The sequence below is a fragment of the Panthera leo genome, chromosome A3 (genome assembly GCF_018350215.1).
Source record: "Panthera leo isolate Ple1 chromosome A3, P.leo_Ple1_pat1.1, whole genome shotgun sequence".
Lineage (NCBI taxonomy): Eukaryota > Metazoa > Chordata > Mammalia > Carnivora > Felidae > Panthera > Panthera leo.
Window position 1 is genome coordinate 102,766,893 of NC_056681.1, and position 26,560 is coordinate 102,793,452.

General features: G+C 42.7%; 1 protein-coding gene across 1 annotated transcript in view; it reads right to left on the reverse strand.

The window, feature by feature from the left end:
* The window catches only part of MERTK (MER proto-oncogene, tyrosine kinase), a 114,346-nt gene that overhangs the window by 18,867 nt on the left and 68,919 nt on the right, over nucleotides 1-26,560 (reverse strand). The window contains exons 8-15 of the mRNA XM_042933051.1: nucleotides 22,666-22,817; nucleotides 14,856-15,009; nucleotides 12,426-12,579; nucleotides 9,894-9,979; nucleotides 8,295-8,390; nucleotides 6,824-6,904; nucleotides 2,730-2,822; nucleotides 21-139 (exon numbers count right to left, since the gene is read on the reverse strand). Of these exons, the coding sequence (XP_042788985.1) occupies nucleotides 21-139; nucleotides 2,730-2,822; nucleotides 6,824-6,904; nucleotides 8,295-8,390; nucleotides 9,894-9,979; nucleotides 12,426-12,579; nucleotides 14,856-15,009; nucleotides 22,666-22,817 (935 nt within the window). The remainder of the gene's footprint in view (nucleotides 1-20; nucleotides 140-2,729; nucleotides 2,823-6,823; nucleotides 6,905-8,294; nucleotides 8,391-9,893; nucleotides 9,980-12,425; nucleotides 12,580-14,855; nucleotides 15,010-22,665; nucleotides 22,818-26,560) is intronic.

Sequence of the window (26,560 nt, forward strand, 5' to 3'; positions counted from 1 at the left end):
AACACGACTGGGTAAATTACCTTGGGTCTGGTCTCCAGTCGTGAATAGAGTAAGTAAGTATGCAGATCCCCGTACTTCATGAAGGGTAAAATTACCATGGGCTTTGGGATGCCTTGAGAGCTCATTTCTATACATACACCTGAAATTAAAACCAGAGAAGGTTATTACAAAGAGCCCTTGTTACCAGTAACCAGAAAAGCATTGCAGGAGCACTGGCCAAATTGAAACCATGTGCTCTCAAGGTAACGATTAAAGAAGAAAAAAAAAAAAAAACACCCATAACTCACACACTCGCTACATAGTAGAATATGGAATACACCCTAGGCCCACTTCTCGGTATTTTTTTCCTTTCAGATTAATGCCAATCTTTTTTTATTTTTTAATTAAAAAAAATGTTTATTTATTTTTGGGAGAAAGAGAGAGAAAGAGAGAGAAGGGGCAGAGGAAGAGGGAGACACAATCCAAAGCAGGCTCCAGACTCAGTCAGCACAGAGCCTGATGCAGGGCTCGAACTCAAAAACCATGAGATCATGACCTGAGCCGAAGTCACAAGTCAGACGCTCAACCAACTGAGCCACCCAGGTGCCCTAGATTAGTGCCACCCTGCATGAGAGCTCTCAAAAAATTAATCTGTAACAAGTGTAGCCATCTAGAAAACCACTGAGTTTTTGTTATACTGAGCCTAAGTGAGGGGTTGTAACTGCAGTAGAATTCAAGGGCAAACTAGTTTCATGTAATAGTTAAAAACCTTATCAGGTGAAAAAGCCCAGTGCAATCAAATGCTTAAAACTATTAAAAGAATTTCGAGGGGCGCCTGGGTGGCTCAGTTTAGCGGCCAACTTCGGCTCAGGTCATGATCTCTCAGTTCACAAGTTATAACCCTGCGTCGGGCTCTGTGCTGACAGCTCAGAGCCTGGAGCCTGTTTCAGATTCTGTGTTTCCAAATCTCTCTGCCCCTCTCCTGCTCACACTCTGTCTCTCTCTCTCTCTCTCAAAAATAAATAAAAAAAAAATAAAAGAATTTTGACGGCCAGTCATGTCTCTAAATCTTCATGGTTAACACAGGAAACACCACTTATCATGAAAAGCTAGAACTAGGGCCTGTCACCTGAAGTCAGGCTTGCAAAGCTCCTGTAACGTCACAGTGCAATTGTAAAGTGGCGACTGTTCTCAGAGCCTGTGAAAATCACTAGCTGCAAAGGAGTAACAGTAGTTTTTTCAAAATGATGTTGTATCCAAGCATTATTTTTCACATCTCTCTGTAGCTTTGATCATAATAAAACTTTGAAAGTTCCCCCAACTATTGAGCACTTATCAAATCACGGGACAGAAAAAAAAGTCAGAATATACAATTGTTTCTAGGTTGTTCTTCTGTCTTGGAATAGTGGCACTTACACAGCAACCACTTGATATGATAGCTACAGGGCCACAAAACCAAATTCTATTAAATCATGACCCATAAAACGGTCAGCACGGATTCTAGGAAATCGGTACTTGAAAATGTTAACAAATTGTTTCTCAAAGATGATCTATGGAATGTGTCCACTTTGACTGCTTTACCCCACTGGTATTTGTTTGTTTGTTTTTTAAATTTTTTTTTTTAACGTTTATTTATTTTTGAGACAGAGAGAGACAGAGCATGAACAGGGGAGGGGCAGAGAGAGAGGGAGACACAGAATCTGAAACAGGCTCCAGGCTCTGAGCTGTCAGCACAGAGCCCGACGCGGGGCTTGAACTCATGGACCGTGAGATCATGACCTGAGCCGAAGCCGGATGCCTGACCGACTGAGCCACCCAGGCGCCCCTACCTCACTGGTATTTGATTCACGGATAACCTTAAGTTACTAACATTGTAATTTAACATAAGCTTTGGTCTTGCCTTTGAGTAACTGGGGAGCCCCATTTTAATCCACAGTCAACTAGAACTCTGTGGACACTAAATGTTCCTGAGCCCTTGGGGTGTCTAGGAAATGCAGGCCCATTTTTACCATCAGCCTCAGAAAGTATAACTGTAAGATGTCTTTGGGGCGAAAAACACGATGTTATAAATTACTGTGTGTAAGGGTTAAATTGTACTGTAAAGCTAACGCTTAGCTTGAAAGATAACAACTTTGTTCTGACACTGAAGGTCAAAAGATAACAACCTTGCTTTTACTCTTGTAAATCATACTTCATACTCTTGTGAATCAGGCTTTACCAATGAAGGACACAAAACCTCAAAAAGAGCATCAGAGACAAGGTCAAGGAGATCCACTGGTTGAAACTTAGCAACAGAAAGTCTAAAATAATCACCTCATTCGATAACTGTTTCTGACTCATCTGGCAACTGTTTCTCTGTTCTGTTCCCAGATAATGATAAAAAGATGTGATCGGCTTTAAAAACTCTGTATCCCGGCTGTTCAGGGCCACACTCTTTTCAAGAGTGTTGGTCCCGATCGGTCAGCCACACTCTTATCAAGAGTGTTGGTCGTGATCGGTCGGCCTTGCCTCTCAGCGTCACTGGCAACGAGTGCGCAGAGGTCCAGGTTCAAACCTGCAATAAACGACCCTTGCCGCTTGGCTTTGACTTACGACTCTGGTGGTCTTTTGTGGGAGGTTTCAGAACTTCGGGCATAACACTGTGGAGTTATACAAGATGATAAACTTATCTACCCCAGAGATTTCTCCTGTGGTGTGGAGTGGATTAGCCAAGCCCCACGGCCCCCCAATCCCGCATTTCTCGGAGGTACCTAGGAGTCGGATGACGTTTGGGTGGTTGAAGTCTTTCATGCACGCTGCCTCGCTGAGAAACTCCTCAATCTCTCGCTGAGAAAAGTTGTCCACTAAAAGAGAAGACAGAAAAACGTGAGGCACTGATGATTTACTCAGTGAAGGGGAAGGAGGTGATAGCAATTTTGTCCTCTAAAAGTAAAATCAGGAAAAGGCAAAACCACAGCAATCATAAACAGATGAGTGGTTATCAGGGACGGGTGGGTGGGGAGGGATGAAGGGGTTGCACGCAGGAAATTTTAGGGCAGGGGGACTTCCGTATGATACTGTGATGGTGCACATATGACACTGTATTTGTCAGAACCCACGGAATGTTCAAGAGCAGGTGAATGCTAATGTAACCCCTGGGCTTCAGGTAATAACGTCTTATATGGGTACATCAGTTGTAAAAAAAAAAAAATGCACTGATGCAAGATGTAATGGATACGGGAGACTGGGAGGGGAGAGGGAGTCATATGGGAATTCTCTGTATTTTCTGCCCAATTTTTCTATAAACCTACAACTGCTCTAAAAATTAAAGTATACTAGTTTAAAAAATGAAAGTCAAATGCATCATCTGTTGCAATGATTTTTAACTGAAAAAAAGAGAAAGAACTCACATCTCTGTCTCTGTCTTGCAAGACTGGTTGCTCAATCATGCCTTGTGAACTGGATATACTTTCCTAACTTTCACATGGTACCATTTTGGGATTAAACCAACTTGTGAGAGACATCTAGAATTCTATATTATGCTAAGTGAAACAAACCAGTCACAGGAGGATAAGGACAGTGTGATCCCACTCTCATGAGGGACTCAGGGTAGTCAAACTTAGAGACAGAAAGGATGGTGGTAGCCAGGGGCAAGGAGGGGCGGGGGAGATGGGAAGTTGTTTAATGTGTAGGGAGTTTCTGTTTTGCAAGATGAAAACAGTTCTGGAGATGGATCGTGGGGATGGTTGCACAACAATGTGAATGTACTTAATGCCATGAGCTGTACTCTTAAAAATGGTTAGGATGGGGGGCGCCTGGGTGGCTCAGTTGGTTCAGCATCCAGCTTCGGCTCAGGTCATGATCTAGAACTTCATGAGTCGAGCCCCACATCGGGCTCTGAGCTGTCAGCGCAGAGCTTGCTTTGGATCTTCTGTCTCCCTCTCTCTGCCCCTCCCCCACTCGTCTACTTGTGCACTCTCTCTCTCTCTCAAAAATAAAATTTTTTTTTTTTAACATTTATTTATTTTTGAGACAGAGAGAGACAGAGCATGAACGGGGGAGGGGCAGAGAGAGAGGGAGACACAGAATCGGAAGCAGGCTCCAGGCTCTGAGCCATCAGCCCAGAGCCTGATGCGGGGCTCGAACTCACGGACCGCGAGATCGTGACCTGAGCCGAAGTCGGACGCTCAACCGACTGAGCCACCCAGGCGCCCCACTCTCTCTCAAAAATAAATAAACATTAAAAAAAAAACCATTTTATGTTGTATTTTGCCACAATTAAAAACAATTAAAATCAAAGCCGGGCATGCCTTAGGGAATTTGCTTTAATAGGGTATAAGTTTTGACTGAAATCCCAGATGAGAGCCATCTAGCATAGTGTCTGTACATTCTCTGGGCTTTGTATACATTAATTTTCCTATTAAAGCAAATTTAAGAAAAAAAAATATATAGATCTGCAAAATGTCTGCCACCTTTGCTCTCACTTAATACCTTTGCTCAGACAACGAGGCAGGTAGAACTTTGAAAGGGTAGGGTCTGCCTTCAAACTCCTCCCCCAAGGGGGCAAGATCAGAGGCAAAGACAGATGAGCCTGGGATGCAGAGGCCAGAGACTAGCCTTTCGATTTTTGAAAATTAGCACAGATGTAATTCATATGCAAGTTATTCTCTCTTTTTAATGTTTATTTATTTTTGAGAGAGAGAGGGACAGAGTGCGAGCAGGGGAGTGTCAGAGAGAGACAGAGAGAGACACAGAATCAGTGCAGGTTCCAGGCTCTGAGCTGTCAGCACAGAGCCTGAAGCAGGGCCCAAACTCAGGAATCGTGAGAGCATAACCTGAACCAAAATTGGATTATTAACTGACTGAGCCACCCGGCTGCCCCGCAATTTATTCTAATTAAGTCAAAGAAGAGCATAGCCAAGGCCAGAGAGAAGAGAGCCCAGGCCTAGCTCCTTTTACAAGGTCCCCTAAACCTTCCACATAGTAAATGCGGACAATGGAAAGGAGCCTTCACAGGGACCCTTGTGAGGTTCAAATAAAATAATGCAAGAGGCAGGAATGGTCCTGAATGTGGCTGGCACCCAGATTTGACTATGTACTGGGTTTAGCTCCACTGAATACTCTAACTTCAGGCTGTCTTGGTTTCCAGGGGATGATACTTTTTTTTTTTTTTAATGTTTATTTATTTATTTTGAGAACAAGAGAGCGAACCAGTAAGGGAGGTGCAGAGAGAGAGAGAAAAGAGAGAATCTCAAGCAGGCTCCATGCTGTCAGCACTGAGCCTGACACAGGGCTGGAACCCATGAACCATGAGATCGTGACCTGACCCGAAACCCAGAGTCGGATGCCACTGACCCATGCAGGCACCCCCAGGGGATAATCCTTGAACCTGCTTCCGAGTTGCACTGATTTCCTCTTCCTGTCTTCCTTATGAAATTCAAGAGTGACTGCAGTGTCCTTTGGCACACAGTATTACATAAGTATTGGTCATTATTAGAGACATAAAAAGCTTCAGAGAGCAGAAAACAACAGCCCATGTGACTTGTAGGTTATTAGGGTTCCTTTTCATCACTGACTTAAAACTTCAGTCTCTGGTTCTGGTTAAAAAGTCTCAATACATGCTTATAAGCTAACTTATGTTTTAATTCCCAGTAAAAGTGAATTTAAATTTTAGGAAGAAACCAATTTTACTCCTTGATCAAAAACAATATTGAATATATACAAGGGTAAATGAGAAAGCAATGTTGAAAACATTGACAAACGAAGCATCAAATCATCTCTCTCCATATGAATCATGAAAACAACTGTAGATAAAATGCCAGACAATCACGGTCTATTTTATGGGTGCCCAGCTGACACGTGAAGAATAAAACTTAAACCACAATCCTGTGTCCCCCAGGCCCTGGAAATGCACTTCCTGGAGAAGGGCAGGAGGGCACATGCTATCATGCTCTGCCACTGCAGCCTGGTCAGTGCTTGGTGATAGAAAAGATCCAGCACAATCTTCCCCTTTTTAAGCTATCTGACTTCAACAAGTCGCCATGTCTCTGAGCCTAGTTTCCTTATCTAGACAGTCATTTGCACAGATTCAGGAGTGCCCTAGTCAGCATCTGTCTTTACTTCTGTCAACGTTGTAATTCATTCTCCTCCACACTGCCACCAGAGTGAACTTTCTAGAATGAAATCTGCTTTTGTTCCTCATTTGCTTAAGACTCTTACTAGTGGCTCTGCAACTTGTGGGATAAAAGCAGATTCCTTGTGATGACTTATGAGGCCCTTTCTGACCCAGCTGCAAACTCTCTTCTCAGCTTGCTTAGAAGTTCCAGCCTGTGATCACGGCTCACTGCTCTTCATATGCCTTTGACCAACGAATATGTCTCCTCTCTCTGGGAAATGTACCTTCCAGGCAGCCCGCAACTTCCTGAGGAATATGCAAGCATCCTCAAGTGAGGAAGTGACCCCACCAAGCTGGCCAGATCAGCCAGACCAACTCCTGGGGTCAGAGGCTGCCGCCAGATCAGCTCTGTCTCGGGAATTCATATTTTACTTTGGAGACATTCACTCTACTAGGTGAGAGAGAGGGGAGAGGGAGAGACCGTTTGAGACAGACAGAAAGAGACAGAGAGGGAGGTATGGTAAAAATTACAAATGTAACTACCTTGAGGGTAAGGAATGTATAATGCACTTATAAGGACCTCATTACATTCACTTTCTGTCTGTAACCACACAGTGTTCTGGGTGGTCTTCTGACCCATCAGTGACCGAGATCACAACACATGAACTCCATCACTGGCCGTACAGAGCACCAGATTACTGAAGCAACTACCCAGCCCCAGGGGGATGGGTTTAATGCGTGATAACTCACATTTCATGGTCTTCACTGCCACTTTCTGAGAGGTCCCATCTTGCTGCTTAAGATTTCCTTCCATCACAGACCCAAACTCTCCTGTAAAGAAGAACAACATCTCCATAGAGTTTGCAAAATCTCCCCTGACCATAAAAATGCTACAGTTCCCGGGCTGCTGTTTTTAGGTGGCCTGAGAGTGACCCACACGCGGCAGCCGGGCAGAGCCTGCCGGGGCCACCCACACTCACAAACCAGGGACGCAGGCCATGCACTAGCCTCCTGTTTGTCACAAGCTTGGTTGGCTCAGGCTCGGCTCAGCTCATCATTTTATTAAGCATTAGAACTGATCCAAGAAACTTACAGAACAACACAGGAAATGTTACTGAAATGTATAAAGTAGAAATTCTTCATACCATTATCATTCATCCTAACATCAATTTGACAAAATCTATACGCGTTTTCACTTTTGTTCTTATGGAACTAATTAGGAAGGTGCCCCAAACAGTAAACCTTAGAACCAGAGGTATTTAAAGCATATAGGAAACCGAACAAATAATTGCTTTTCTTTTTTTTTTTTTTATTAAATTTTTTTTTTCAACGTTTTTTATTTATTTTTGGGACAGAGAGAGACAGAGCATGAACGGGGGAGGGGCAGAGAGAGAGGGAGACACAGAATCGGAAACAGGCTCCAGGCTCCGAGCCATCAGCCCAGAGCCCGACGCGGGGCTCGAACTCACGGACCGGCACGGACCGCGAGATCGTGACCTGGCTGAAGTCGGACGCTTAACCGACTGCGCCACCCAGGCGCCCCAAATAATTGCTTTTCAAATGAAGGAAGGGAATTAATATTTTTCAAGGGATTATGGTACGTGTAAGACACCGTAGAGGCCCTTTCCATATGCGAAATCTGAGTGGCAAAAACCACCATTTACTTTTTCATTGTAATAAATTATAAAACAGAACTACTTGTATTGTAACTGGAAGTCACAAAATGGTATTTTACATAATAAATACACATTAAAAAAATTTTTTTTAACGTTTATTCATTTTTGAGACAGAGAGACAGAGCATGAATGGGGGAAGGTCAGAGAGAGAGGGAGACACAGAATCTGAAACAGGCTCCAGGCTCTGAGCTGTCAGCACAGAGCCCGACACGGGGCTCGAACTCACAGACCGCGAGATCATGACCTGAGCCAAAGTCGGATGCCCAACTGACTGAGCCACCCAGGCGCCCCAATAAATACACATTTAAAACATTACTGTAAACTGCTTCCTTTCTAACCTCACATTTTATTTTATTTATTTTTTAACATAATTTATTGTCACACGGGCTTCCATCCAACACCCAGTGCTCATCCCAGTAAGTGCCCTCCTCAGCACTCATCACCCACTCTCCCCTCTCCCCCACCTCCATCAACCCTCAGTTTGTTCTCTGTATCTAAGAGTCTGTTATGCTAACCTCACATTTTAAAAGAAATGAACTGCTTACCTTCACCCAGGATTTTCCCAAGAATTAATAGATTCCTGTCAATCACGACATCTTCTAGTTTATTCTGCAGTTCCTCGCTGACTCCCAAGCTGCGCACTGTAAGGGAGTGACGAAGTACGTGTAAGAGTTGCCAGTCTGCTCCCTTTCGCTCGAACAGAATTGAAATGATACAGATGGTCCTATCAAAGAGTTAAACGTTTTCTTCCTTTTGTACCCATGGCTCTTCCCGCACAATGTCGGTAAATAAAACATCACACGGTGATGCTACTATGATTTACGTGAGTAAAATGAATCCTTCAGGGCAAGATTAATTCTGAAGGCTTATAAAAATCAGAACCATATTTCTCTTCCCATGGTGCAGCAGCCAGCAGATTCACGTGGCGGGTGGGGGTTGCCCTTGATTTAAAGGAGTAAGGAAGAGAGTCGCTAGGAACTTTCTTGCTTTCTAGTGGAGTACTTGCTATTTTATCGCTAACTATAGGATACCAAACAGCTATTGGGTTCCCTCCCCTGTCCTAGGCCAGGGAAGGAAGTGCAGAAACCGCAGGAAACACTAAGAGAACAGGCTCCCTCCTATTCTGCCTATGGCATCTGGAACCTCATTAATATGACATAGAACGTGCTAAATTGAGTACGTGGGGGCAAGTGGAGAAGATCTTCTATAACAAGGTGTCAGCATGCAGCATTGACCATAAGCATTATCAATAAGAGGAATTAACCAATTCAATAACATTTTGGCAAATGATGCAGTTTGTGCCATAGTTATGATGAGCAAGCCTTTGAAAGAAAAAAAAATGTGGATAATTAGAAAAGATACATTAGCTCTTAAAGAAAAAAAATTTTGTTTTTACCCAGATGGTCCTCTAATAAAGGAAAGAACGGGTCTAAATGGAGAATTTTTTTTAATGCAAGAACAGATCTCTAAAGGTCAAAACTTGTAGATCAGAAACGTAAAGAAATCAGTAACATTGTACCTTGAGTGAGTTTTTGTTTCTTGGCACCCTGCATTCTATCATTCTTATATCTGTTTTGGTGCTCTTGTTTTGGCAAACATCCTGAAGCTTGAACTTGATATTTGCACGTACTTTGTACATGGTTTCTGAATTCTTCAAGAACACAGCCATCTGTGTATTCTCGCTCTTCAAACTGGAAGGCTCCACTCCGAATCAGCAAAACTCAAACCATAATTGTTGTCAAGTATGTTGGCAAATTGTTCTCTGAGCCCGTTGCCACAAAAAAGCAGGAAATAAGCTCAGAGATTCTGTCAATTGCTTTGCTGTTTTTCTTTAAATCCCTGACCTCTAACCACATCTCCTCCTATCACTGTGGTGAGTTCCTTCTTCCTTCCGCATTTCTTGGTGTTAGGAGTCTTTAACACAGGCCGCTTTACCTCAGGTCCACTTCCAGATTTCTAGTACACGAGCCAGCAGGAAAGCACTTGGCAATGTCTCACTATCTATCTGCTTGCCGGTTTCTGAAGACATTTTGCATGTTAAAAATAACTTCTTTGACTCCTTTGCCTTTTGTTAGAAATCTATCAATTAATCTGCTGTTCTTTCTTTGCTCTAACTACTTTAGGGAAGATGAAAATTAACTTACAGGTGAGTTCAACGGCTCGCCGACAGAAGGACTTCTTTGCTATATAATTGACGACTAACTCCGAATCCTCCTCTGTGAAGGCGTTCCTGGGCGAATAAAAATAAAGACATCTCCCGCTATTAGGAAAGGGCTGCTGGGGCAGATGCTGATTCCACAAGGATGTAACCAAGCTGTTGCTTGTTGAAAGGCCTCTTTGACTGCAAAGACCCCTCCCACTGGGAGAAATGGACTTCTTTCCTTAGCTCTGTTTTAGGCTTACTTGGCAATATACCACTGAGAACAGAACACATGGGGCTCCCGAGTGGCTCAGCTGGTTGAGTATCTGACTCTCGGTTTCCGCTTAGGGCATGATCTCCTGATTCGTGAGTTCAAGCCTCACATGGAGCCTGCTTGAGATTCTCTCTCTCCCTCTCTCTCTCTGCCTTTCCGTCTCAAAAATAAACATGTAAAAAAAAAAAGAGAGAGAGAACACAAAACAACTGAGAAGCTCCCAATGGCCAAAGCTGTAACAACCTGGGCAAGCAAATAAAGTAGTACTGGATTCTAATCCAAAGTATAAAGTGAATGTCCATGAGTCCATACTGATATGTATGACTGAATAGTTAAATGAGGTGAAGAGACAAATCTATGCAGAAGAATTCCAAATATTTTATGTAGACACTCTGCCCTGAAGGGTGTAGGAAGCATAACTCCTCACCTGTGTGGGCTCCGCTTGTTGACTTGTTTCCAAAAAGGAAAGGGAGAAAAATAACTGTGTCACATCCAAGTGACAAAATTAATGCTAGAACCCAGGTGTCACATCTTCCAGTCCAGTGCCTTCCCCTCTGTATGCCAGGCCACTACCACCACAGGGCCTTTGCATGTACTGTGCCTTCTGGCTGCAATGCTCTTCCTTTTGTCTTTTACCTAATTAATACCTGCTCTTTCTTCAGATTTTAGCTTAGGTGTCACCTCTGCAGGGAGGCCTTTCCCGACTTTCCTAATGCAGTCAAATTCTCCTGTTATACACTCTTACATGTCCCTTTATATAGGATTTACACAGTTGCCATTTTATACTTATGTGTAATCACTTGTGTGATTATTGCTTGATTCTCCATGAACTGTGAGCACCCCTGAGGGCAAATAGTACCTGCTTTTGTTCAGCGTTGTACCCCAGGCTATCACCTAGAAGGCTCTCAATACATATTATTGTGCTACTCTTACAACTTCTGCAGAGCCTACAAACCACATCTAGACTCTGGGATGCATTTCGGTCAAGCATATGTTCAGGATTTGGGTCAGATTTTGTCATTTCTTCAAAATAGGCATTCTTAGAATTTACATACTGAGATATAATAATTATAAGGATAGAGTTAGTAAGTACTGTAGGTACCCGACCCTTAGGACTAGGATGGACACAAAAAATGGGCAGGGTAGCCTCTGCTCTCAAGCTTCTTCTCCACGACAGTGAAAAGTTTTGGAGTGGAGTGGAATGTTCCAGTAGCATTCCTAAGACTCAGCAATGAATAAAGGTTGCTCAGCTCCTGCCAAAACGCAGTCATTCACCTTCCATCACTCTGTCCTATTCCAGGCTGTCAACAACCCGCATCTTACAAAGTACTTCCTCTACCCCATGAGTGATAAACTGGGTTTCACAGAAACCCAAACGCGCTGCAGAGTCACTGGAGTAGAAAACTGAGTTCCAGAAACAAATTTACACATAGCTTTCTTATCATAAGTTGCCTTAACACGCCTTCCCATTTTTGTTGATATTTAACTACTGTTTGGTTATAAAAGTCAGATGTATAGAAAAATTAGAACAAGATCTTCTTTTACACTTGAATGTGAAAATACAAAGCTTTTCTCTATTAGAAAAAATGTATAAAATACAGTAAAAAAAAAAAAAAGGAAAACACAGAATCATCCACACTTATACTGTTCAGAATTGCTAATGCTTTGGTGAATTTCCTTCTAGTATTTTTATCTATACATACATTTCATTTTTTTAAATGTTTATTTACTTATTTTTGAGAGAGAGAGAGAGAGAGGGAGGGAGAGAGAGAGAGAGAAAGAGAGACAGCACACAGGGTAGGGGCAGAAAGAGAGGGAGACAGAGAATCCCAAGCAGGCTCCATGCTGTCAGCGCAGAGCCCGATGCAGGACTCGAACTCAGGAACCATGAGATCATGACTTGAGCCAAAATCAAGAGTCAGTCACTTAACTGACTGAGGCGCCCCTCATTTTTTTTTTAACAATTAGGATTATTTTTAAGAGTTCTAACAAAAATCCTCACTTTACAGCAACGAAGTTTGAGTACTGAAGGCCTATGGATGCTCTTCTCTGTAAATGAGCCCTTTCAAGGCTGGCTTTCACTGCTGGCTGCCTCTGCAGCATTGGCCTAACTAAGGAAGCTGCCTGTCCCCAGGATGTGCATAAGATGGGGCACCCAGCCAGGTACAATGTGAGGAGCTGGGCCAGCACGAGAGGCATTATTACTTGGCATGAGAAGCACAGGGTAACACGGGGCAGAACAGTTTAAACTGGGAAACTTACCCAAACTTCGTCTCCTGGACTCTTTTTCTGATGACCAGAGAAATATATAAAATTGACCCAATCAAAACAACTCCGCAAAAGCAACCAAGGATGATGAGCACAGGATCTGTGTTGCCAGGTGCCGGGGTTGACGAGGGGGCAAAATCTACCCAACCTAGTAAAATACCAACAGACCCAATTGAAAACATCTCTTTGGGATCCGAAACACATAAGAAACATTAGCTTGTAATAGGGAAGAAGACAGTCAAAAGCTCTAGAACCTAATCCTTTTATATTCTGTGATCTACATACGCAGACGGTCCTCACTCTGATGGTGCAAGCTGAGACCACGCAAAGTGATCTTAACAATCAATGGGTGACGCTTTTCATATCAGTTATGAATGTATAAGGAATTAAAAAAAAAGGTAAAACTAGTGTTTATCTGATACACTGTAATTCAAAAACATTGAGAAATATTGAGAAATAAAAGATTGTATGTCTTTGTAAAAAACGTCTCAAGAGGAGTTTGAATGGTACTGTCTTCTGGTCACATAACTTATGATATGGAGAGAATATATTTTCTGTGCTGTGGAGAATTTTCCTCCTCCTCTCTGGGTCTGGATTCATCCCCAACATTTTATCTCCTGTGCTTTCCACGTTGTGAGCTATCTCTGAGAGTTCCTTTATGTGAACTCATTCATTCATTCATTCATTCATTCATTCACCGTTGTTCCGTGGCTGCATAGCGGGTCTAACCAATGGTGGCAATATCTGCCTTCCCATATCAGCTGTTTCTTCCGTAACTCCACATTCAATTCAAATTTCTCTTCCAACACTATCACTCTTCCTTTCTTTTCTGCACTTCGCCTTTGTTCACCAACTCCCTCTTTCAATTACTTATTTTTATTTATTGATTTATTTTTTAAGTAGGCTTCACGCCCAGCGCAGAGCCCAACACAGGGCTTGAACTCACCACCCTGAGATCAAGACCTGAGCTGAGATCGAGAGGTGGATGCTCAACCGACTGAGCCACCCACATGCCCCTCAATTACTTATTTTTAGGAAGTGTCATGTGGCTGTGTCCCTGGGAGATAAGGAGGCAACGCAGCTATGGGTCTTGCTAGATGCATGTGATCTGAATAATGGAAGTGCGTGTCCAACTACCGAGAACTTTGAAACAAGCAACAAGACCCGTCATGGGCATCGATGAACATCTGTTATTTAGGTAGTGGTTTGTGGACCAGACCACTGGCGGCAAAGTTTACACTTCATGCAATTACTCACAGTAACACATGACGGTAACTCAAATTCAGACCATGTCATTGGGGAACTAGTGTTATGTAACCAAACTGTGGCAGCTGAAAAGTATGCATGTTGGGATTGTGCAAAAAAGCAAGGACTGCCAGCATAGCACAGCATTTTAAAATGGTGGAGAGTTTATTATATATAAAGATGAAAGCCCTGTCTTCCCAAACTCTGATGTTTTTTTGACCTGTGCCCTTAGCATCAGAATCTCATGGTCTCAGAATTTCAACCAGGTAGACACGTCTTGCTTGCCATCACCAGTTACTAATGTTCCCCAGATACAGAGCCGAGGGCTACAGAAACTGTAATATGGCTCCAGTTCAGCATGTTTGGGGGTCACTGGAACAGACAGGAACTCGATGGTCTACTTACAAGTCCTATTTGCTATGGATACAAAGACCATATCTGGCAAGACCTTGTAAATGCAAAAATCGTACTGATACAGATGCCTGTGCATGCAGTCTACGACAGCAGTTTAATATCAAACAACCCAGGGCAGTGAGAGTCAGAACAAAGGCTCCACTGGTCTATGGAAGCATGGACAGCATTTAGGGCCACATGGGACACCACAGTGGCTCCTTGCCAAAGGATACTCCAACAACATAAAGAAGACAGCATGCAGGGCTGAGCATTTAGCTCAGTGAGCCCAATGCTGTGTAAGGAGAGCTTTAATAGGAAACACTTTATGTTTTGTGCCAATCAATCACGAAGCACGGCACCAAGGCTTGAGTGAGTAATAACGTGGTAAGCTTTACTGCTTAAAACACACAAAACAAACACTAGCACATAAACAAACAGCGCCCATTACACAGACCTAAAGACTAGCCATACTACAGCTCTCCAAAATTCAGTCACGTATACGTCATTTAAACTAAATTCAGTAAGTCAAGTCAAATTTGCTATTCTGGAAGGACTGATCTTTCCAGTAACTCAGTACCACCAATAGTAATGGCAGTGGGAGGACTCACAGGTATCAGTGCTCTGTGATGTGTGTTAACATATCAACTACCTTTCTCAGAGCAAAAATTCCTTCTGGTCTTTGTCTTTCATTCTTAAACCAGAGACCCATCCCACAGGTTACTCTCTGGCACTCTGCATTGCCTGGACTGGCACATTCTATCAGACGATAAGGAACCTGACTCTCACCGTGCGCAGGGATGAACATTTTCACTGGGTCGCTGAACGGCCCGACTCCCCCTTTTGTGATGGCAGCAATCCTCACCGTACATGTGGCGTTGTGGACTTGAACAGAAATCTGAGCATGGCTGCCGTTCTGGCCAACTTCTTCAGACAGCTCTTTCTGGGAACAGAGAAGGAGGGAAAGGGGATGAAACAGTGAGCTGCCAGGGGCACGTCGCCTGCTCGCCCACAATTCCTTCTGAGGGAAGTCATCCCACCCGCCTCCCAGGGGGCACAGGCTGTGTCTCTACCGCATCCCTTCCTTACTCAGCGCACAGCTAACGGAACCCAAGGGTGGGCAGGGATGTTGAACGGGCTGGCTGCAACCTCTGGCCTTAGGGCCTTGCCCAAGTGAGTCTGTGAAGGCATGGCACTCAGAATGGTCAGTGAAGATGTCTCTGGAAGAGAGGGAGCATGTAGCAGAGGCAGCCAGAGGGCAAGAGCAAGCCTGGCTCTGGGAGACCCCTGCCCTCAGAACTCCCACAGTACAATGCCCAAGAGCCAAACTATACCTTGACATTGACCACCTGCCAACTTCCCCTGAACCAGCATGCATGGGCTCCTTTTCTTTACAATTATAAGAATTTTGACTAAAATCTACCTTGAGGAGGGCACTGGCATGTTTTTTTTTTCCCCTCTAGTGTGACACATGCACAATTTTCTCAATTTCCAAAAATCTGGTTTCACTTTTACTTATTTTGTTTTATAACCACTGCCATGCACCATGTGCCATTAAAACACAGGAGAAAGTGATTTAAAAAAAATTTTTTTTAACATTTATTCATTTTTGAGAGACAGAGTGTGAGTGGAGGAGGGGCAGAGAGAGAGACAGACACACACACACACACAGAATCTGAAGCAGGCTCCAGAATCCAAGCTGTCAGTACGGAGCCCGACGCGGGGCTCGAACTCATGGACCTCGAGAACATGACCTGAGCTGAAGTCAGATGTTTAAACAACTGAGCCACCCAGGTGCCCCAGGAGTAAGTGATTTTTGAAAACAAAACAAGACAAAACAAAACAAAACAAAACAACAAAACAAAACAAAAAACCCCAGAACTCAGTGTTTATATAACACTTTTCCCTTTGTTTCCAAACCTCCCTCTCAAAATAAATAATTATTTTTTTAAAAAGACTGTTTTAGGACCTCATTTCAGCCTTCGGACTATTTATTTTGAGAGGGAGGGAGGGGGAAGAGCAGAGAGAGAGAGAGAAGGAGAGAGAGAATCCCAAGCAGGCTCTGCACTGTCAGCACAGAGCCCAATGCGGGGCTCGGCCCCACAACCGTGAGATCATGATCTGAGCTGAAATCAAGAGTAGGAAGGTTAACTGAGTGGGCTCTCCGGGCACCCCAGAAACACGTCTTTAATCTCTGCAGTTTGGAGACCTGATTTCACAGACAGAAAGAGACATGTCACACCACGCAGGTGGCGCACAGATATCACAGATCACTGACGAGCAGGCGCCTGGTTTGGGTTGGTAACTTTATTCCTGGTCACTTGGTGTCATGCTGATTCCTTCTAACAGTGGGGCAGGGTGGGGCCAGCTCAGCCCTTACGGAGAGGGCAGGCCAGTCATTGGTGACCAAGGGGGAACCTGGGTCAGCCACCCACAGACTTCCTAAATGTAAACAAGCAGTGACCATCAGGACTCAGAAATAATCTTAGACAAGGGATAAAAGGGGAAAATATGGCTTTAAAATGTTCTGGTTTTTCCACCCCACTGGACTGTATGCTAAGGAGATTTGTCACAGATTTTTTTTTTATTAATTAAGTAAGCAAAATAATAATTAACAATTGGGGGGGGGTATTCAGGCAATATCTTTTTTAGAAATAGAGCATTTTAGTTATGGCAAACCCAGTTTTGATTATGGGTTAGTTGGTCATTCTCTATTTAATTTGGGTGGGGGACAGGAACTCATCAAGCAGAGCAACTCTATGGTTCGAAACTCTATGGTTCGAACCCACACAGTCATGGAGCCCTGCAGTGAGTCCGGCTGGCCACTGAGAAATAACATGTCTGCTTCACAATTTACTACCTAACAGCTCCTGAACGTACAAAAGATGTCCTGCCTGACAACAGCTTTTGGGTCTGCTTCTAGCTTCACGCTTTTCATCTGCCAGGACTCAAATACAATATATCATGGGGCGTCTGGGTGGCTCAGTCTGTTGGGCGTCCGACTTCGGCTCAGGTCATGATCTTGCAGTTCATGAGTTCAAGCCCCGCGCATCGAGCTCTGTGCTGACAGCTCAGAGCCTGGAGCCTGCTTCCGATTCTGTGTCTCCCTCTCTGTACCCCTCGCCCACTCATGCTCTGTCTCTCTCTCTCTCTCTCAAAAATAAATAAAACATTAAAAAAAATTAAAAGATATGTATAATATATCATTTGTGAGAATTATCTCTAAGTTAGAGGACATGCATAATTGCGAATGAATTAAATTCCTAGAAGAAGAGAAATCCTAACACAAAATCATCCTTTTGGAAACAAACATAACAGTAGTTGATAAGATCTATTCGCTTAGGGCCTATAATAAGTCACTGTGAAAACCCAGAGAAGGAACTTTGAAATTTCCACCTCCTGTTCCTTAAGTGCATCAACAATGGCAACCATCCTGGTTACTGCTGTCATTTTTCCGAATCTTGAAGTACGAAAACGATGGCAGCCACCGCTTACAGGTAACATGTTTTGGAAATACATAAAGAATTTTCCCATTTTAGGGGTGGAGCTATAATAAATGCTGAAGTAGTGATTAGAAAGACACATGATAACTATTTCAGTGGAGCATAACCGTTTTCTCTAGGAATTGCCTTAAATGATAAAGATGATCCCTGTTTCTAAAAATCGATGCAATTGATCCAAATTCTTTTGATGCCAAATACGTAAGCAAAAAGTATGACCGACCATATCTATATCCCCAAATATTTATTTTCATTTTGATTTTGAAATTTGACAAAGAAATCCATTTAAAACCAGACCCATGTAGGAGCCACCCATGTGTGTATTCTCTCTCTCACGGTCAGGTGCAGAGCATAGAAGGTGAGGCCGTTTCCCTGGCATGAGGTGGTCTGGTTCTGGGGCACACGCCACGGGTGAACTGCAATTTCTCATTCTGTGAGTTTTCATCTTCACCAACAAAGGCCCATAGCCTTGAGGACTTAAAATCTAAGAGCATTTTCAGGTAATGAAATCAGATTTACAATATGACATCTGATGACATACATGTAGACCCTGTTTATTGCCTCGAAGAACAGTAACAGTCAACGGGGGAAGCACCACCAGATAAGAGCTTCTGTCATGCTACGCCAACAAAGGTGGCTTGTTCAACAGGCTTCACATTCACAGGACTCATTTTGCATTTGTCAATGCAAAACTCACATCTTACTCTTCAAACGTGTCCTGTTCTTACTTCCTTTTGCTAAGAGGCCACAGTGTGGAATTTGAGTGAGAGACACTGTATCACGAAAGCCAAAGGAATCTGGGAAGGGGTAGTGGGCTCTGAAAAGCACGGCTCTGGATGTCAGTCTGGCCTGGGTTCCTACCCCAGTGCTGCCAATTCCAAGCTTTGTGACTCTGGTAAGTTACTCAGCATCTCTGAGCTTCAGTTTCCTCAAGTAAACGTTGAAAGTAATACCTTTCTCTCTCTCTCTCTCTCTCTCTCTCTCTTTTTAATGTCTCATGATGTTTTTGTAAGGGTTCAATGAATTCCTACACGCACAACATGAAGCACACAGTCTGGCACACTGTAAGTAATCAATGGTGGTTATTATTATTCCTATATTCCTCTACCTATAAGGTGCCATATTTGGATCGTCTTTCCCTATAAATGCAAGGTCCTCTTACAGAAGTGACCTTGTAGTGTCTTTCAAGTCCTGGCACAGGAGAGAAAATAACCAAGGCTGCCTAAATGCCTCACACCAAGAAGCTTATTTGACTAGTTCATGCGATTTACGTCCATTGTAGGTTTCTCCTCCAAGCTGTGCATATCACCCTTGATTAATTCTTGGGTTTCGGCAGTGTTCCAGACCCCTGGCTGACCTATCCCACAAGAACCTCGCCCATTTCTCATACTTTAACATGACACCTGCTTCAGATGCCCTGCCCTCCTTTGAGAGTGAGCGAGAGGGAGCAATAAGGAAAGGAAGAGCCAGTGCGCTCATGCCCGAATCCAAGCTTGTTAGGACGCAGTGGTCTAGGCCTGAGGAAGGAATCCTTGAAGGTACTGTGGCTTCTCTAGGTCTTTAAAGAAGTTATTTCTACATGTCCTGTTGTCTCTAGGCCCAAAATAATCTGCCCATAATGAAACTGCCTTCTGATTTAACATCTCTAGCCCTTCCAAATACAATTAAACCAGCATTAGAACTACAATCCTATAATAATGAGTTTTGTATAAATAACACATATAACAATGAGTTATATCTGTTGGACATGTGGGCCATTCTGGGTCAAAGTGAAACAGACTTATTTACTGTAAAATGTCAAAGAGGCTTGAGCTTACCAATAAACCTTATTGATCTTCCAGAGAGGAGTATATTATGTGATATTTTATAAACTTATTTGCTCATTGAATTCCTCTCTCATGGAAGGTCTACTGACAACTTCTGGGAACGGGAATAGATGGGGAACACTAGTCCACACTCATCAAAAGCCTGTCTCATCACAGAGTGAAACTCTCCAGCCAGTATGGATGTCAGTCAGGCCCATGCATCAAGCCCCATAAATGCCTAGAAAGTAAGTTCAAGGTCCTCTGTTCAGACGGTACAAAGATGAGCGAGACATGGCCCCAACTTCAAGGAGAATAGATTGCACTTTCTCCTGACTTTTGGATTTTGAGCTTGGATTAGGAAATGCAAGGGATATAAAAAAAAAAAAACAGAACAAAAAAAGGTCGATATCTTCATCAAGATATAGTAAATGTGTGTACAGTAACTGTCAGGAGTATTTTAGTCTGAAAGCGATATAGCATGCGGGGATAATAAAGGTATAAAGAATAGCCCACCCAAAGATCACTTCCAAGAAAGTTCTGAAGCCGCATACAAAAAACCCACCCTTATGAGAGTAACTCCTGGGAATAGCTTTCAAAAATATCCAATTCCGTTGTCTTGCGTAAAGAAGGTATACCTTTAGTATCAGTTTCCTAAGAATGGAAATGAAAGAACAACTTTAAGAGATGAAGTTGTATCTAACTCTTGCCCTTCTGAAAAGAAGGGAGTTCAGGAAACAGAGGTGATGCGTACGGAGGTCACTGAAAACTTCACTTTGGGCAGGGGTTTTAGGATCCTCCCCGGGTCAGCTTTTCTCCAGCGTTTTTTTTTTTTTTTTTTCAACGTTTATTTATTTTTGGGACAGAGAGAGACAGAGCATGAACGGGGGAGGGGCAGAGAGAGAGGGAGACACAGAATCGGAAACAAGCTCCAGGCTCTGAGCCATCAGCCCAGAGCCTGACGCGGGGCTCGAACTCACGGACCGCAAGATCCTGACCTGGCTGAAGTCGGACGCCCAACCGACTGCGCCACCCAGGCGCCCCTTCTCCAGCGTTTTTACTTGCCTCTGGTTGCAGCCCACGATGAGCTTGAAGCATGGCTACATCTGAGAATGGTTATCCTAAGGAAAGCAAGCCGCCAAGTCTTTTGTTGTCACGAGACCCTCATGATGCACAAAGTGCGGCATGAGTACAACGCAAATGAGGTTCTCACTAGGATGATCCAGCAGCACCAAGGAGGTAATGACTGGAAAGGTCACAGCTCTCACTGTGGCAGTATTGTTCTCACTGCAGAGGGGACCATGCCGAACAAAAGGCAACCAGAATGCACAGTGCAGCGGAGCGCTGGTGGCATTTAGTGCGTGAGGCTCTCCAGCTGCGTCATCCATGAGGCTTTCGCCACTCTTGCCCTTCAGCACGCCTCAGCTCAGGTCCCCTCCGGAGAGGCAGCTTTCACCCACGCCAGAAGAAGTCGAAAGGATGACCTGAACTCTTTAAACAAACTGGGGTGTTTTCTGTTTAGACCTCTCAAGTGTCTGCTGATAATTACAATCTTCTGCTAACCAGAGAAAAATAAAATCCTTACTGAACCGGAACACAATTATTGCACCTTCAGGGGCTGTTCACGATTCACCATGGTGAAAAGGGGCTTGCCTCTAAGACAGGCATTTGATTCCCCTGATTTAGCTGGTGTGGAAACGCAGTTAATAAGGACCCTGCACGGGTGCCTTGGGACAAAAGACCAAGAAACGAGAGGCTTTTATCGTAGGACAACGCTCCTAAGCAGGGTTGTGCCTTGTACAAACAACACCCTATCATCACTCTGAGGCACAAAAACTCATGCACTTCCAAACTCTCTTCTTTTTCCTCTACTTCCATCACCTACCGCTTCCAAGAGTCAGTGTCCTGATAGGTAAACTGAGGCAGGAAAAGACAAAGAATAAATCCCACCTGTCCTTTTGGAAACAACAGCAGTTGCATAAGAGCTGGATGTCATGAAGCTGACGACGACTGAAGCAAAGATTGGATGTCGTCAATGGGGGCAGCTGTGGACTCTGTCCCTCTCTCCTGCCAAGAAGCTGTACTGCTGTCACGTGGCACCCCCAACAAATGCCATGAGGATGCTAAAATCTGATCTGTTCCCAGGGCTAGGTCGATCAGGAATGTAACAACACAAAACAGCGTGCTTTGCATGATGGCAGTAAAGAGACAGTCCTGATGATGAAACCAGTACATCTGCCTTTCCGTAGGAAGCTCTACGTCACAAAGAAGTCAGTGTCACCTCAACCATCTTCTCAAGTGGGAAGGAGACCTGTCTGGTAGCTGCCTACCCATCCACACTCAGGCATCACCCCTACTCCTGTGGAGCTGTGTTAAGGCAACCTGTTGCTGGCTTAGCCCTGTCCTCTGGAGTCTGGTTACCCCTTTTCATTCTCTATGAGGCTGGGGTTCTTCCCTGATAATCTTCAGAAAAGCATCCTCTGGAATTTCCAAGAGGCTATGAATTGTTGGACTGCTAAGCCATATAGCTTCTGGACCTTCTGCTCTGGTTATCTGGGTAGTTCTCAACTATCTTCCTACAAGAGCCCAAGTTCCCAGAAGGCACGAATCAAGTGGTGACAGAGAGGAGTTCACCTATTTACCGAATGCATAAACGAATAGGTGAGTGAGCGAGAAAAGCCCCAAAGATTCCTTGGAATTTTGTTAACTATTCAGTCATCTCTAGTTTTTACTATATTCTTCACATCCCAGTGAAAGGGACCTCATTCAATGATAATAGTTTGTTGTCGGGGTACCTGGGTGGCTCAGTCGGTTAAGCTTCCGACTTCAGCTCAGGTCATGATCTCACAGTTCGTGAGTTTGAGCCCCGTGTCAGGCTCTGTGCTGTGCTGACAGCTCAGAGCCTACAGCCTGCTTCAGATTCTGCGTCTCCCTCTCTCTCTCTGCCCCTCCCCTGCCTGCACTCTGTTTCTCTCTCTCTTAAAAATAAATAAATGTTAAACAAAATTTTTTTAATAAAAAAAAATCTGTTGTCTTCTCACGACAAAACAAAAGCTTCTAGGGGCACCTGGGTGGCTTAGTCAGTCAAGTGTCCAACTCTTGATTTTGGCTCAGGTCATGATCTCACAGGTCATCAGTTCAAGCCCCACATCAGACTCTGCTTGGGATTCTCTGTCTGCCTCTCTCTGCCCCATTCCCTCTCTCAAAAATAAATACACTTTAAAAAGAAAGCTTCTAACACAGTATAAATGAGCAAATCTGAGGAGACAAGTGCACTTTTTCGGAGTTCAGACTTACGGAAGTCTCTGCATTCTGCCACACGTGAGATATCCGGTAACCCACCAGGTCCCCATCCTGCCGCTTAATCGGAGGCTTGATCCATCTGACATCCACCTTATGACTAGATTCATTCAGAAACACAGTGATGTTCAAAGGTGCTACTGAAGGGGCTACAAAAGGAAAAAGAGACAATGATGAAGAACCACAGAGAAAAGCACATAGAGGCTTCTTCTCAGTTTCTGAATGTTTGGTTTTCCAGTGTTCTGTGGAAAGCATTCAAATGAGGTTGAGATTAATAGCAGATTTTCACCCTTTTTTCAATTAAGGAGCACTGAAATACTACCTGGATTTTTTTTTTTTAATATTTATTTTTGAGAGAGAGAGAAAGACAAAGACAGAGCATGAGCAGGGAAGGAGCAGAGAGAAAGGGAGACAGAGGGTCCAAAGCAGGCTCCAGGCTCTGAGCTGTCAGCACAGAGCCCAACGTGGGGCTCAAACCCATGAACTATGAGATCATGGCCTGAGCCAAAGTCAGACTCCCAACTGATTGAGCCACCCAGGTGCCCTGAAATACTACATGAGTTTTTAAAAGCAAGCACTTCCTAAACTAAAATCACGAAGACGAGGAAAGGCAGGGAAGGAGGTGAGTGGCACTCATGGACTCCTCCTGGGGAAGCAAAGCAGATACAACTTGAACAGGGTTTTCCACTAGACGCCTGTGGGATGGAAGGGCAACCAGACTGACTGGAGATCAGTCCTGTGTCGGGTGAGACGTACCAGGCAGGGAACACGGCAGAGCTCAAAGGGAAGCCACCATTTTAAAGTCCAAAGGCGGGTTACTGATGGTCTGAACAGAGCTAATCAGACAATAAGTCTTTAAAAATGTACATGTACATATATATATGTGTGTATACATATGCATATACGTGTATACATAAGACATCTCATTATTATTGAAGACCAGAGGGTCAAATGCTAATTACTGGATGTCAAAATGTAGAATTTAACCCTGGTTTTCACTATCTGGTTTATAGGAAAATTCTGCTTAAGTCACATTCCCACTTATGTCAAAATGTCTGTTGTCTCTCACAAGGATACGAGGATAAAAGTTATAATACTTTGGGAAAAAAGTATGTTTGTGTTATATGTATATGTATATGTATATGTATATGTATGTGTGTGTGTGTGTGTGTATACACACACACACACACACACACACACACACACAAAATAATTTGGGAACAGGTTAAGGTCATTACTAGATTATTTTTTGGGAGTGAGGAACTTGACTATATCTATACAAACTGAAAATAATACGCTCTTTGACCAAATATTTTATTTCCAGAAATTTAATCTAAAAAATTCTCCTATAGGTGGTATTATATTCATTGAGGCATAATAGTGAATAAAAGGAATAAATGTAATGCTCAGTCAATAATTATGACATAATACATTTTGATACATTTTCCGATGAAATACTTCCTACCCAGCCACTGGAAAGAATTAGGTAGATCACGGGTACTGATATGAAAAAATATTTAATGGAGGGAAAAATCAAATTGCAAAAAGGCATGTACCACCTATCCATTTTAGAAATAAAAAAAAGTTTTATGTATAGAAAGAATAAAAACAATTGCAATAATATATACCAAACCATTGATTATAGTTGTATTTCTGGAAGATCAAATTATTTATTTCTGATATGCCTAAAAAGAAAACAAAAGGGTATTCTAACCTTCATTTCTGCTGATTCTAGGAGCAATTAGAAAGAATTTCAGCTTAGGAAACGTCATACAGCTACAGCTGTGCTATGAACTGAATCGTATAGTTTCAAATATATTGTAGAATTTATGGATAAACATGGCCAACTCAACATGTCTTTATGTCTGCTTTTCCTGAAGCCCCTCTAAAATGACAGTAAGGAATTTAAAACAATATTAACCCATAAGATAAAGCAGAGTCGATAGTGGAAAAGAAATGTCAACATATACTCAAAAGCTGAAAAAGAAATGAAGAAGGCATGATTAATTCAACAAGCCTATTCTCCCCAAAGGACCATGGACAGGCTCAGAAGCTGTGCACCCAGGTAACTAAAACTGGAAGATTGAAAGCGATCAGGAAGTAGCTAGTCCTCAAGATCCCTCTAACTTACTCCCACACACATGCTAGGTACTCCCTCAAAACAAAAACAAAAACAAAAACAAAAACAAAAACAAAAGCAAAAACGAAAACAGGAGACAGGATGCCCTGTTCTCCAAATAGAAAAGCCTCTGGTCTTGGGACAGGATGAAGACACAATAAGGGGGCAGATGGACAACTGGGGAAACAAGTGTAAGTTTGTACACTGAATGAGGAGGACTCCACCTCAGTCCTCCTCCCCACGTGATATTGGCAGCCATGTTTACAATCCTGAGGCAGGAAACAGGAGACTACTTTACTAGAGAAAGTAAGTGGTCCCAGAGGAAAGGAAACCAATTTTGACTCTGAGGGGTATCCAAACCAAAACACTTAGGTCACTGCCCATTAAATTAGAAAATATAAATAAGTTAAAAATAAGGAGGAATCAAAGATATATCACATATTCAAAAGAAAGCATTTAAAGTGGCTATATTAATATCAAAGTAGAGCTCACAAAAAATAGTACTATCAAAGATAAAGAAAACAATCTCATAATGAGAAGGTGGTCAATTATTTAGGAGAGCATAGTAATCTTAAACATTTATGTACAAAATAACCTCTGAAATATTTGAAGCAAAACTGGTTAGAACTACAAAAGGAAATGGATAAACCCAAAATTATAACTATGGATTTCAATGCCTCTCTCTAAATAATTGATAGAAGTAGGCAGAAAAGCAGTAAGAATATAATCAACCAATTCAACCAAGTTGACATTTATAGAATACTCCTTATAATGAGAGCAGAATACACATTCTTTCCAAGTGCACACCAAACATTTATCAGGAAAGACCATGTTCTGGGCCATTAAAAGAATCTCAATATATTTAAAAGTATTTGAGTGATACAGATTATGTTCTTGGGCACCAATAGACTGAAATCAGAGATCAGTCATACAAAGATTTTTGGAAAACTCCAAAATATTTGGAAACTAAGCTACACACCTAAATGACTAATGGGTCAAAGAAGAAGTCAGATGGGGTGGGGGAGAGGAAATATGGGTGATGAGCATTGAGAAGGGCACTTGTTGGGATGAGCACTGGGTGTTGTATGTAACCCAATTTGACAATAAATTATATTCATAAAAAACAAAAAAAAAATAAATAAAATGACAAAAAAAAAAAAACCACAAAAAAGTCAGAAAGGTATTTTTGAACTGGATAAAAATGAGACACAGCATATGAAATTGTTCTCAAAGGCTTTTGTTTATCATTTGAGAGAAGATATTTTACAATTTTGGCACTAGAGTTTCATTTGTGCAAGGCTTACACCCTAAAGATTTCTGATCCTGACCTGTCCCACAGTTTGTATGAAGACTAGGGCACTGACTCAATGAGGCCAGAGGTAAGGGGAGGAAAGAGGTTCTACTGATCTAGAGCTCTGTTGGGAAGGAATAGAAACTGTGGATTTGAATTTAAAAGAAATACAATATCCATTCCAATATTCACAGAAGATAAAAAAAAATCTCAGAAATCAGAAATAGCACACAGAAAATTCCTTAAAGTTTAAAGATATAAATAAAGTTTGCTATGAGCAAGACAGCATAGAGAGAACCTAGTTCATAGGGCTTCAATGAGGATCTAATAAAATAATCCATGCAAAGCACCTAATGTGGTGCCTGGCACGTGGTGTTTGGTAAATATTAAGCATCTTCACATTCATTATTTCTTTTTTTGTGTGTGTGTTCATTATTTCTTAAATTTGATTTAAGAAATCAAATTTCTATGATTAGTACTTT